This window comes from Phascolarctos cinereus, unplaced genomic scaffold, assembly GCF_003287225.1.
Source record: "Phascolarctos cinereus isolate Bilbo 61053 unplaced genomic scaffold, phaCin_HiC Scaffold_726;HRSCAF=1367, whole genome shotgun sequence".
NCBI lineage: Eukaryota > Metazoa > Chordata > Mammalia > Diprotodontia > Phascolarctidae > Phascolarctos > Phascolarctos cinereus.
Window position 1 is genome coordinate 210,834,960 of NW_027556098.1, and position 13,376 is coordinate 210,848,335.

At 37.7% G+C, this 13,376-nt stretch overlaps 1 protein-coding gene across 6 annotated transcripts in view; it reads left to right on the plus strand.

The window, feature by feature from the left end:
- The window catches only part of NFE2L2 (NFE2 like bZIP transcription factor 2), a 35,215-nt gene extending 23,311 nt beyond the window's left edge, over positions 1–11,904 (plus strand). For all 6 annotated transcript variants that reach the window (XM_078146961.1, XM_020991042.2, XM_020991039.2 and 3 more), the window contains 4 exons: positions 7,268–7,528; positions 7,655–7,744; positions 9,037–9,213; positions 10,132–11,904. In XM_078146961.1, coding sequence (XP_078003087.1) covers positions 7,268–7,528; positions 7,655–7,744; positions 9,037–9,213; positions 10,132–11,364 — 1,761 coding nt within the window. In that variant the 3' untranslated portion in view covers positions 11,365–11,904. The remainder of the gene's footprint in view (positions 1–7,267; positions 7,529–7,654; positions 7,745–9,036; positions 9,214–10,131) is intronic.
- The last annotated feature ends 1,472 nt before the right edge of the window (positions 11,905–13,376 follow it).

Consider the following 13,376-nt stretch of genomic DNA (forward strand, 5'->3'; position numbering starts at 1 on the left):
GTGTTATAAATTGGCAGGGGCATATTTCATAGATCCTGGAGTTATTACTAAGGAAGTGTCTTTGTAAACTAAGAAGCAGCATGTGAAAATACCTGTATACGGTAGCATACCAGGTCAAGTAGAGCTAGACTACTTTATAACTGAAAAACAGAGTAATTACCCACCTCAAAAAAGAAGAGGGTGGAGTGGGAAAGTTATTTTTCAGTTTATTAAATTGTTAACTGATTTGGTTTAGGAAATTGCCTTGAATTTGTTGGTATAAATCTGAGAATTTTGCTGTTGTTAACCCATTTGGGGAAGACTTTATAAAAACAAAAGAAAATTTGAATGAGTAGTCATTGTCTCCAAGGTTTTCAGTCTCCCAAGATTATTTCCATGCTAGTGACAGTTCAGTTATTTGTAAATGTAGCACTTTTGAAAATAAATATTTACCTGTAGCTTGCAACAGATAAGCAGTGGAGAGAGCATTTAGGCTGATTAAGAAGGCCTGGATCCTAGCTTTGGTCCTCTAAGTCATTAACTTACTACGTGACCTTGACCTTGCTCACTTGTTAGCCTTGATTTGCTTTTCAGTAAAATCAGCAGATTGAAATTTTGGATACCCTCTAAAGTCCTCTCCACCTCTGACATTCTTTCATTCTCTACGAGTCTATGCACAATATATGTTTTAGGCCCTGAAGGAAATACAAAAAAATAAGACATAGTCATGAAGGATCATAGGGTCCTCAGAAGAAATCTTGTCCCACCCCATCTTTGTCAAATGAGCCGGTTCACACAAATAGTAAGTTGTAGAATCAGGATTTGAATCCTGGTCCTCTCCAATGCCAAATCTAATGCTATTTCCACTTTACTGCCATGCTGACTTCTGTCTCTCAAGAAACTTATTCTAGTAGGTTTTTCCTGGTGATTATGTTAGTTTTTTAAAAAATCATTATTTAATCACTTCCTTTATTTCCTATTGCATCAGTATTATGAGGAGTTGTGAAATGAAACAAATCGAGCCAAAATATCTCAATAGGTTTACAAACACTTTGATTAATAAAATAATTAAATTCTATTTGCAAACAGTCAAAGGCTGTAATACTGCTCACATACTTACTCTTCCTGTTAGCTTAATCTAGGATATAATTGTTTTTGGAAGGCAAAGAATTATTTATTTAAATATGAGCCATTTTCTCTCTTTACCCTCTTCTATCCCCTCCCCCTCCATTTTTGATCATTTTCTGGTTGTGTTTATATGTATATGTATGTGTATATTTATGTGTATTTTACAAACATATGTATGTATGTATGTGTGTGTATACTTTACAGAAATGATTTGTTTCTAGAGACCATACTTGTCCTGTCACTAAAAATTAAAGGAGAGTTGGGGTTGGGGAGCAGAGGGAGAACATATCAGTGGCCTCCTAAAAAAAAGTTTTCACAAGAGTTGTGTGAGTCATACTCTGATATTGGGAAGTATAGTTTGAACGTTTACAATCCCAGAAATAAATCTTTCCTAAATTGTATAGCCTTTTAAGTCTCTAGGAATTCATACATGAGCCTTGAGAATTAAGATCTATATACAATTTCTGCTGCATCCCTGATTTTGCAGAAATAGTTGGGCAGTTTATACTGGAAAGGGTTGAACTAGATTAACCTTAGGATATATTATATTCATGTATATCTTTGAAAGAAGTAAGAGATAAAAAAAGATTTAAAAAATCAACTAAATGAAAGTAATTCAATACCTGGTACAGTTACATGCTATATAGTAACTTAAGTTTAGTTTTAAGTAGAGATTACCCCAGGCAATGTTTTACAAGCCAATTGGGCCACAGAAGGCATGAAATAAAGTGATAAAACCTATGAATTTGGTTCTAAGGACCTGACTAACTTGGAATTTTAGAGGAAATTAAGCCTATTTGAAGTTTTTCATTAGCAGCAAATTATTTTTGTTACATAATTATATATAAAGATGTTGTGCGCGCGCGCGCACGCACACACACACACACACACACACACACACACACACACACACCCGCCCCCTCAGTATCCTATTACCTCCAGGATCAAACATAGCCCTTTGACTTTTTAAGTCAAACCTAGCCTTCTGAACCTTCTTCCTGGTCTTCTAACATTCCCTTCCCCTTCATGCACTCTACTCATACTAGTCTGTCTGCTGTTGCTTGCAGTGTTCACACCTCTGTACCGGATTTCAATCCCTGGCTTCCTTTAATACTCAGCTTAATCACCATTGCTCTCTGGAAGCTTTTCCCATCTTTCCTGTCCTCCCTTCCTCCCCCTACCCCCCCCCCACCCCCGCTTAAGGCCACCCATTTTATCGCCTCCTCTGTTTGGACATTGTATACTCTGATTGATGTGTTGTGCCTACTGTTGTACTTTTCTTGAAGGCCAGGACAGTTTTTTCCTTTTTCTCTGTATGACCATCTCCGGTGTTTTTGTGTAAGCACTTAATAAATGCTTGTTTGATTAATTGATTGATTGTAAAATTTAGTTGCATGGGCAGCTTATTGTTGGAGCAGTTCTGTGGTAAAGCATTCTTTTCCAATCAATCATTTATTAAGTGCTTACTATATGCCAGCTATTGTGCTCAGTACTAGGATACAACAAAAATATAATACTCTCTACCCTCACAAACAAAATGTACATAAATAAGTGTGTGTGTATGTATATATATATATACACACATATATCATACATATATATATATACACATATAAATAAGTAGATACAATATATAGAGAGTTAAGTACATGGAATTTAGGGGAGATCAGCCCTACTATGTGAGGGGGAAGGAGACTCAGGAAAGACCTCTTGTAGGAGGTACATTGACCTTTGAAGGATTCAGGAGGCAGTGATGAGGTAAGGCAGCTAGGTGGCACAGTGGATAGAGTGCCAGGCTTGGAGTCAGTAGGTCTTATCTTTCTGAGTTCAGATCTGGCCTCAAATACCTTGCTAGCAGGATGATCCTGGATAAGTCACTTAACTGTGTTTGCCTCAGTTTCTTCATCTGTAAAATAAGCTAGAGAAGGAAATGGCAATCCACTCCAGTATCTTTGCCAAGAAAACTTCAAATGGGGTCATGAAGAGTCAGACATGACTGAACAAGGATGAGGGAGAAGAATATTTTCAAGCATGGGAGAAAACTTGGATTTACAAAGGAAAATTAGGGGTTGGGGGTGGGGTGAAATCCCTCCTGACTTAAAAGTAAAACACCAAATGAAACCTGTTTGTAATTCTTTTTAAAATTACTTTCTATGGGATTAGTTTATTAAAAAGTTTACTTAGACTTCTTCCCTTGATCCTCCTCCTTCTATCTGCTTTGAACCTGTCCACAGTGGAGTACTGGGGGAGAGAGGGAATTAAACTGTGTTTGAAGGACATGTGAAATGGGGATTATGTATTCAGGGCCTCTTTCTATCTTTGTTTATCCTATTGCAAAGATGTTTGTTTAAAAGCAGTAAGAGTTAATCGTCCAACTTCACAATGCAGGCAGTTTCCTCATAAAATGTGTAACAGATTACACAGATGGCAAGTGCTGATATATAAATTTTAAACGAATATTTCCGATGGAGCCAGATGGTAGTTTAACATGAATTGTTGAACATTTATGCTTATCTTACTAAAATTATCTTCTTTTGTCTAAACCAAGCTAGCAGTGGGTTTGGAACAGATTCTGTAACAACATATCACCAAAAGAACCAAAAAAAAAAATAAGACTGAGTGCCAGACAATATTGTTCCATATGCCATCTGAAAAGAAAAAGGAAGCCTAAGCTTGATTACACTTAACAAGTTACCCATGTATTTTTACCCCAAATCAAGGAAATGCCTATCAGAATTCTTAGAAAACTCTATACATTCTTTTCTGTCTCCAAAACTTAGCTTATATATTTGATGTCTGTATACTGTATCCCTGATTCTTTTGATACCATGGAGAGGCGACTCATTTTATATACAGATGCTAGGGTAGTTTTAGTTCTTCCTTGGGTATTTCCTTTTCCCCACCCTTCCCCAGCTAGCCTCATGGAGTGCTTTGTTGTGATTGTTATTTCCTCTTGGATGATGCAAGAACTTTGAAGAGTGAAGTCATGTTCTCAGCTCACACTGCCTCTTGCAGGGAACACTTCTTATTTAGGAGAGCATAAAACCCAGTAACTGATGTGTGAGAGTATATGAGCACATAGAACAAAATATGGAAATAAGTTTAAAAAACATTAATTTTTTGGCAGCCCCAAAATAAAAACATGCTTGTCATGTTGTATAGGGGATCTTTTTTTTTTTTAGGTACAGATTAGATTGAAGTGCTTCAACAGTCTCTTACAACTCTGACATGATATGCTTTGCTTAGAATCCAGGTTTTCTTATATTGGTTTTCCAGAATACTCAAAGCATTCTAAGATTGAACATCCCATGAGATAAGTAGGAAGTAGGTAGTATCATTCCTATTTTTACAGAGAGAGACAAACAGACTAAGGCATGATGGGCTTTTGAGTGTTTCCATTCATTCCTTTGGTTCTCTCTGTGGACTCTTAACATATGGAATGCCTCCTTAATCAAAATTAACAATTGTGGGATTTCTGCTTCTGGAAAAAGTAATATTGATTAACCAGTAGTGGACCTAGAACTAACCCAGGTCTCTTGACATCTAGTCCAGTATAATGTACTATGTCACACCTTATTATTACAGAATTGCTAAATTTGAGAATTGGAAGGCACTTTAGTGACCTTTGTGGACACAATAATAAGAAACAAGACTCAAACTGTCTAGAATCTGAAAATAGGAATCTCGTTCTTGTCTTTTAGAAATCTCTTCTCCCACTTCCCCCTCTCTCCAAATTGCCTCTCTTGTTCCCCATCTCCCCACACAGGAATAGACACACACACAGTACGTATATGGGAGAGATAATGTTTATACTCTTAGATTAACTGTCAAATTATACTAGCTTATAGTTCTAAATTGAACAGATTCTAAAGTCTGGGAGATTTGGGGTTTTAACTATACCAGTTAAAACGTCTGCGTATGTATTATAAAGTCCAAGTCTAGAATTGTACTGAAGCCAAAAATTATTCCAAGTGTGAATAAGGTTTCAGCACAATTTAAGACCTGAACAGTCTAGGGCTAGATGTGTGTTCCCATCATCCAATGAGCAGGGATGCCTCTGGGTTTGGTGGCCTGGCCCTGCTTCTGAGACTAAAAATAGGTTTAATGCTTGCTGAAATAATTGTTAATTTTAGCCTTGGGAAGCTGGGAATGGGGCTGGGACTGGATGCACTTATTAGGGCAACTAAGCAAAATCGAAAGTGGTGAGTTGCAGTCCTTATCTACTTTACTCCTCCTGGTGTTGTTTCCATACCCTATTGAAGAGAACTCTTACATGCTCTGTTATTATCGCCTTATTCCCCACCACATACTGAATCAAAACTACTATTGTCAGTGAGTTAACACCAGCTAGCAGTTAATAGGAAAGCATCTGACTCATACTAATATTACACTAATATAGTACTTTGATTTGCAGAATGCTTTGCTTATGTTAGTTGATTCTCACAACAAACCTATGAGGTAGGTGCTTTTATTATCTCCATTTTACAGATGGAGAAACTGAGGCTGGGTGTCTTGCCCAGCATCACATAACTAATAAGTAACTGAGGCAGGATTTGAGTCTTCTTGACTCTTAAGTGCTATATCCATTGTGCTACCTAGCAGCAGGAGGATGATATTTTTGGGTGGGAAACCTTATTGTTGTTAAGTAAATCACTATATAGGCGACAAGTTATTTTAATGTAGAAGTCCAGACCTGAACATTATTTGATCCTCCAGTTAAATCAGACGTTGTACAATGAAATTACTTTTTTCTCATTATCTCTGTATTCATGGTTCCCAAATCTATATATCTAGCCCTGACTGCACTTACCAGGGCTGATCCTATATTTCTAGTTGCTTGTTAGACTTCTGTCACCTCAAACTCAGCATATGTAAAATTGAACTTAGCACCCTCCCCCAACTTTCAAAAAACAACCGAAAATACACACATTACTTTTCCAGACTTCTCACTTCTGTAATGGTGTCACCATCTTGCTAGTCACTGGAGTTTGAAATCTCAGGAATGTTCTTCAACTTCTTTTTTCTCCTACTCAACTCTATATCCAACCACTTAGCAAGAGCAGTAGATCTTTATTTGCATTTGTTTATCTTATCCATAATCACTTCCACTAACCAAAGTGAGTGATTCATTTATCCAACAAACACATTAAGTGCTGAGGGGTACAAATGGGGCAGTGGAGAGAGCACTGAACCTGGAGTTAGGAAGACTTATCTTCCTGAGTTCAAATCTGGCCTCAGACACTTACAAGCTGTGTGACCCTGGGCAAGTCACTTAACCCTGTTTGCCTCAGTTTCCTCATCAGTAAAATGAGCAGGAGAAGAAATGGCAAACCATTCAAGTATCTTTGCCAAGAAAACCCCAAATGGGACCATAAAGAGTTGGACATGACTAGGGGTAAAAAACAAAACAAAGCTATACCGCCAGTTGCAAGATACTGTTAGACCCTAGGAGATAAAAAAATAAATAAGTTAAGGCCATGCCCTCAAGGATTTCACAGTTTCCTTTCCCTTTATATTAAATGTGGTACTGGTTTTTGGTGTGGTGGGTTTTGTCATTTCTTTTCATGCCTAGGGCTTATCCCCATCTGGATTATAAACTGATTGATAGTGAGAACAGGAAGGCCTGTTCAACTTCTTTACATGACCCTAAGTGCCTAGCATTCAGCCCATCATATTGTCAGTGCACTTATTTGTTGAATGATTGCACATTTTGTGGCTTTCCACAGGCTTCCTTCATAGTTAAAGTTTCGCTTGGAAGAATACTGTTAAAAATAGTCACATTCTCTAAGCATGAACCGTCATTCAAGAGGAAAAGTTCAGAAAGGGCTGGCAGGTGAAGTCAGTGTTGGCTTCCTTACTTATTGTGGGTAATTCACTTATGGATCACAGAGAATTGACTTTATCCTGCCTTTAGTAAGTATCTTAAACATAGATGTTATGCGTAAAATTCATTTTAAAATCAATTACTTAGCCATATGGTGTCTTTTATAAATATTAAACATTCTCTAAGTGTGTATACATACATACATACATACATACATACATACATACTATAGAAGTAAGCATTTTCATATTCCACAGGGTGTGCTTAAAACTAAAAGGAAGCTGTATCTAGGAACCCTCTCGACCTAGTAGTCTTCTTTTTCTTTCTTCATCATAGGATATGAATTTGATTGACATCCTCTGGAGACAAGACATAGATCTTGGGGCAAGGCGTGAAGTGTTTGACTTCAGTCAAAGGCGGAAAGAGCATGAGCTGGAAAAACAAAAGAAACTTGAAAAGGAAAGACAAGAACAACTCCAGAAGGAACAAGAGAAGGCCTTTCTGGCCCAACTGCAGTTAGACGAAGAAACAGGTGAATTTCTCCCAATTCAGCCAGCCCAGCACATTGAGCCTAGCACATCTGCCAACTACTCCCAGGTAAGTGATCAGTTTCTTTGTGAAGTGACTTTTAAATGTCATGTAAGGGAAGTTCAACTAGACTATGTCTGTTGAGTAATGCTGTCAACACTTTCCCTCCTATTTACCTCTGCTTCTCTCATATAGGTCGCTGACATCCCCAAAGCAGATGCTCTTTTCTTTGATGACTGCATGCAGCTTTTGTCAGAGACATTCCCATTTGTAGAAGATGATGAGGTAAAGCTTTGGGCTGATGTCCAACAAAAACTCTAGAACCCACAAAATCAGTTCTATGTGACATGAGTGTGTGCTCTTCTCTAGATGTCTTCTGTTTTACATCATCATATTTCCCCCATTATTCCTCCTTTCTCCCTCCTAGCGAGCTGTCCCATTAAACAGTCTTTTTTTTTTTTTAGGCAGTTGGGGTTAAGTGACTTGCCCAGGGTCACACAGCTCAAACAATCATTTTTAAAGACTACTACCTACCCACCCCCCAAAAAAGAGGAAAAAACCAGTACAACCCATCAATACATTGGAAAAATCTGAAAATATGTGGCATGTGCAATACCTGTGGGCCTCCAACTTCCACAAAGGGGTGGATTTGGGGGTGTCCTCTTATCCCTCTTCATTTGAGTCTTTCTGGATATTTACATTCACTTTTGATTTTTTTGGGGGTGGGGCGTGTTCTTTCTATTTCCACTGTTGTAGTTAGTCTGTATTGTTTTCTTGGCTCTGCTTACTTCATGTGAATCTTTCTAAGCTTCTCTGTATTCATCACGTATATCATTCCTTACAGCACAGGTCATATTCCATAACATTCATGGATCACAATTTCTGTATCCAGAATGGCTGTCTGCTTTGATGGACAGCTACTTAGTTTTCAGTTGTTTGCTGTCACATAAAGGGGCTTTCCTTTTTAAAAAAAATAAAAAGACCTTTTGGGAAGAAATTCTGTGCAGAAAAGCATATTGTTGAAGTGTGCACTAAACATTTTCTTTGTAACCATTGTTATTGACTTTTTAATTACAGTAATTCAGCCAGATAAAAACTACCTGAGCCAAATTGTTGTTACTCTTAACAACTAAAGATAGCAGTTAGAATAGCCATGGGCACAAGACATCCACTTTTTATGGTTGTATAAAAATAAAGCCTGCATGAATAGGCCAATATCTGACTTGGTAAATGATCAGGTACAGAGACGAATGGGTAATCGCCCCAGTCTTAGTCATTTAATTCTGACTGTCACCCACAAGCAGATGTTGCTTGAAGTTTATCACATAATGAACAAGATAATAAATGGGGGGGCAGAGGTAAGAGGTAGGGAGGGTCAATTGGGTCAGGAAGAACAAAATTGTATCTGGCACAGAAAAGAAATTAGGGTCAGATATGGGGTGGGTTGGAGAAGGGAGACACAGGAACTTAAAAAGCTATAATCATAGCTTGGGGCATAGGAGTTTCCATAAGGACTGTGGTTTCATGTATTATTGGTAAGAACCTCATATTTTAAATAAATTATTTCTCAATTTTAGGTTTCTTCAGCCACATTTCAGTCACTTGTTCCAGATCACATTGACAGCAACCCAGTCTTTGTTACTTCTAATCAAGCTCAGCTACCTGGATCAACTGCCCTGCATTCAGTAGTGGACAACAGTATGCAGGATATAGAACAAGTGTGGGAGGAGCTGATGTCCATTCCAGAGTTACAGGTAATCAAGAGCCAAGAACAAAGGCATTATTTTATATTTCACTAACCATCAGCAGAAGAACTAATTATTTAATGAGTAGCAGCTCTCTAGGAAAAAGGAAAGGAAAAAAACAAGCATTTGCATAGCCCCTACTATGCCAGGCTCCATACTAAGTGCTATATAGATATCATCTCATTCATCATCTCATTTCATCCTCGCAACCCTGGGGAGTAGGTGCTGTTATGATCCCCATTTTACTGTTGAGGAACTGAGGCAGACAGAGAGAGGTTAAATGACTAGTCAGTGCCAGAGGTTGATTTTGAACTCAGGTCTTTCTGACTGCAGGCCCAGTGGTCTATCTCCTGTGCTGCCTCTATGCCTAAAGAGCAGGCCTCCCAGTCAGGAAGACTTGGATTCAAGTGCCACCTTTGTGACCCAGACAGGTCACTTGGCCCCACATCACCCTGTGCAGCTTACTTAAGACTATACTTCAGCAAAATAACAGGTCCTGTCTCATTTCATAATAAGCAGAAGATTTATAGTGCACCACCATGATGACTAGGACAGATGGCAAGCATTTCAAATCTGACTTTGAAACTCTTAAAATCATGTTTATGCTTAGAAAATGGAAATCAATTTATGAATGTCTGTGCTAGAAATCAGACTACACTTTGGCATATAGATGACCTTGGGCAAGTCACAACTTTTTGGACCTCATTTTCCATATCTGTATAAAATGATTGGATGATTATAAGGGTTCATCCAGCTCAGATAGGCTATGTAATTTTCTAAGAACGACTTGAAGACTTTAACGGGTTTGCTCGCATGCTTTCTTGCATATATACACACCACCTAAAACCAGCTTCAGATATGGGTTAATGGTGTGAAAATTTTTGGCGTTGCTTACATAAAATCTTACTTTAACATTTATTTATGCAGTGTCTTAACATTCAAAATGACAAGCTGGCTGAGGCCACCATAGTTCCAAGTCCTGAAGCTAAACCAACAGAAATTGACAACAGCTACAGTTTCTACACTTCACTCTCGACAATGGAAAAAGAAGTAGCTTCCTGCAGTCCAGATTTCCTCGATGCATTTGAGGACTCCTTTGGCAACATGCTCCCCGAAGAAGATCCTAACCAGTTGAGAATGAACTCTTTAAATTCAAATGCCACAATAAACACTGATTTTTGTGAGGAATTTTACTCAACTTTCATAGCAGAAACAAACATAAACAGCAGTATGCCTTCCCCCACCCACATCAACCAGTCACTCTCAGAACTTTTAAATGAGCCCATTGATATTTCTGACCTTTCACTTTGTAAGGCGTTTAACAGCAACCATCCTGAAAACACACCAGAATATAATGATTCTGACTCAGGCATTTCTTTGAACACAAGCTCCAACATGGCATCACCAGAACACTCGGTAGAGTCTTCCATCTATGGAGACACGCCACTTGGCTTCAGTGATTCTGAAATGGAAGATATTGACAGTGCTCCTGGAAGCATTCAGCAGAGTAGCACCAAGACACAGCCAGTGCCATTTCAAGAAGACATGAGTTATCCAATGTCACCCGCGCAGGGCCCGGCCATTCCAGTGCCTGATGTGCTGCAGAGTGTAAGCACACCAAAGAAGGAATCGCCCACCAGTCCTGGTCACCAGAAAACCCCATTCACCAAAGACAAGCATTCAAGCCGCCTAGAATCCCATTTCACGAGAGATGAGATGAGAGCAAAAGCTCTTCATATCTCTTTCCCTGTAGAAAAAATTATTAACCTTCCTATGGATGACTTCAATGAAATGATGTCAAAAGAGCAGTTTAACGAGGCTCAGCTTGCACTTATTCGAGATATACGTAGGAGGGGTAAGAACAAGGTGGCTGCTCAGAACTGCCGGAAAAGAAAACTGGAAAATATCGTGGAACTGGAGCAAGATCTGGATCACTTAAAAGATGAGAAGGAAAAGCTGCTGAAAGAAAAAGGAGAAAATGACAAAAGCCTCCATCTCCTGAAAAAACAGCTCAGCACCTTATATCTTGAGGTCTTCAGCATGCTACGAGATGAAAATGGAGATCCCTATTCCCCTAGTGAGTATTCCCTGCAGCAGACAAGGGACGGAAATGTATTCCTTGTTCCCAAAAGCAAGAAACCTGACATTAAGAGAAATTAGATTTGGGAGGATTTGCCCTTTACTGAGGTAGTGTTTTTGTACTGTTTTACTAAAAGCTCCTACTGTGATGTGAAATGCATAATTAAGTGATATTTTATAAAAAAAAATTCTATGCAAGTATGTATCCAGTGTAGTATAGAAATTGCACACAATATAAAAGCATTAAAATAATAAGATGGCATATATATGTATGCAGAATCTATAATCTCACTTTTAACAACAAATATTTTCTTGTTGCACCATTTGGGCTAGTTTCTGTATAAGTGTAAATAGTGCAGACTTCTTATTTATACTGTTCCTATCTCATTGGTTATATTCATAGGTTTATATGAAAATATGATTTAGCTTACCCTAAATACAGTTTTGTTGCAAGACTAACCACAAGTGCCTTTTTATAAATACCGTATGATCTTAAAGTGTCATTTTCTTATGTAGTTATTTTGCTTTACCTAAAAATTTAATTTAGCAAAAAAAAGCTAATACTAATAAAGATATGTAACTTAATTTTGAGTATTCATTAAATGATTACTTTGTAATTCATTTATTTGAATTTGCATTGTGCTGTTTTCTACATAATAACACTGATTATAAATGTTATCTCATTTTGATGCTTTATATTTATAGAATGAACTTTTTTCACAAGCATAAAAGTTCTTCATCAGGCAGAGTTTTAGGTACAGTTATTTCAGCAGGCCATTGATGCACATCAGGGAAGTATAAATCTCTTCACTTTAGTAAGTTCATTTTATCTAAGAAAAACATTTACTTCCTATCAGTTACATGCATCGAAAGTTTTGGACCTATTTCTCCTGGAAAGCATTCTAATTATTTGAAAAAAAATTTTATCAGGCGATTTAATGTTGTATTTTGTCCACTTCATTTGCAAAATGCAGTCAGTTCAGTTAAGAGCTTTTCTAACATAATCCCCTTAATCTGTTGGAACTCTCTCCTTTTTCCTCCAGTTAAGTGATTTTTAATGAAACAGTGTGTGTACATATACATATATACACACATACATACATATCTGTATGTGTTTGTGTATGTATACATTGCATTCAGTGTAGCTATAGCTTATTTTGGCCTTATAACAACTTTTCCCATTTATATTCAATGGTTTCTAAAGCATTGTACCAGAAATAGCAAACATTCTGCAATGTTTTCATGTCTTTTAACCACTTCTTACATCTTCTATACTCAGGGTTCCTTTTTTAAGTACATGAGACCTACTGATAAAGGAAAGATGCAGGAAGTTGTTAACAGGGATGAGAATTTAATCCCTAAAAGGATCTTGACGCTTAAATACTCAAGGTCATTTTCCTTTTAAACTTAAAAACGGTTTGCATATTCAATTAAACAGGCATTTATTAAGCACCTACTACATGCCAGGCACTGTGGTGGATGCTAGAGTGAGAAAGACAAAAATCAAAATTAGCCCTTCTCCCAAGGAACTTACTTTCTTTTGAGGCACAAGGGAGTAGAATATACATTTTGTAGTAGCCTTTTTCATAATTTTGATAAGTAAAACTGAAAATTTTGCCAGTGTACTTTATCCTAGCTTTTAATACCTTTGTTAAGGACAGCCTTACAGGAGACTGTTCTCCCTTTCCCCCTTCCCCCACCACCTCCAGCTTTGTAAGGAAACACTGCTCCTAATCAACTGTCCTCCTTCCCCTTAGAGTACAGGTTCCAAAAGAATATTGCTCTTGGCTGCCGTGTCTTTCCAACTAGCAAGGAGATCAAGTAGGTGTTTGCTAGTTGAGGTGGTTTTGGAACTCTCATGGCCAAGTTGTGGTTCGTGTTTTACATTAATTAAAACTTCTTGATAATCAGAATCAGTGTCTTATCAATTTTTCCAAGTCAACATCTTGTTTAAATATGTTGATTTGGAGCTATAGCATTTGCATGTAGTGTCTTCTCAACACTATCCTCATTTGGTATTCTGACCAAAGAACTGAATATACAAACACACATGATTCTGAAGTGACTTCCGTATTGGTTATCAGTTGTTTCTT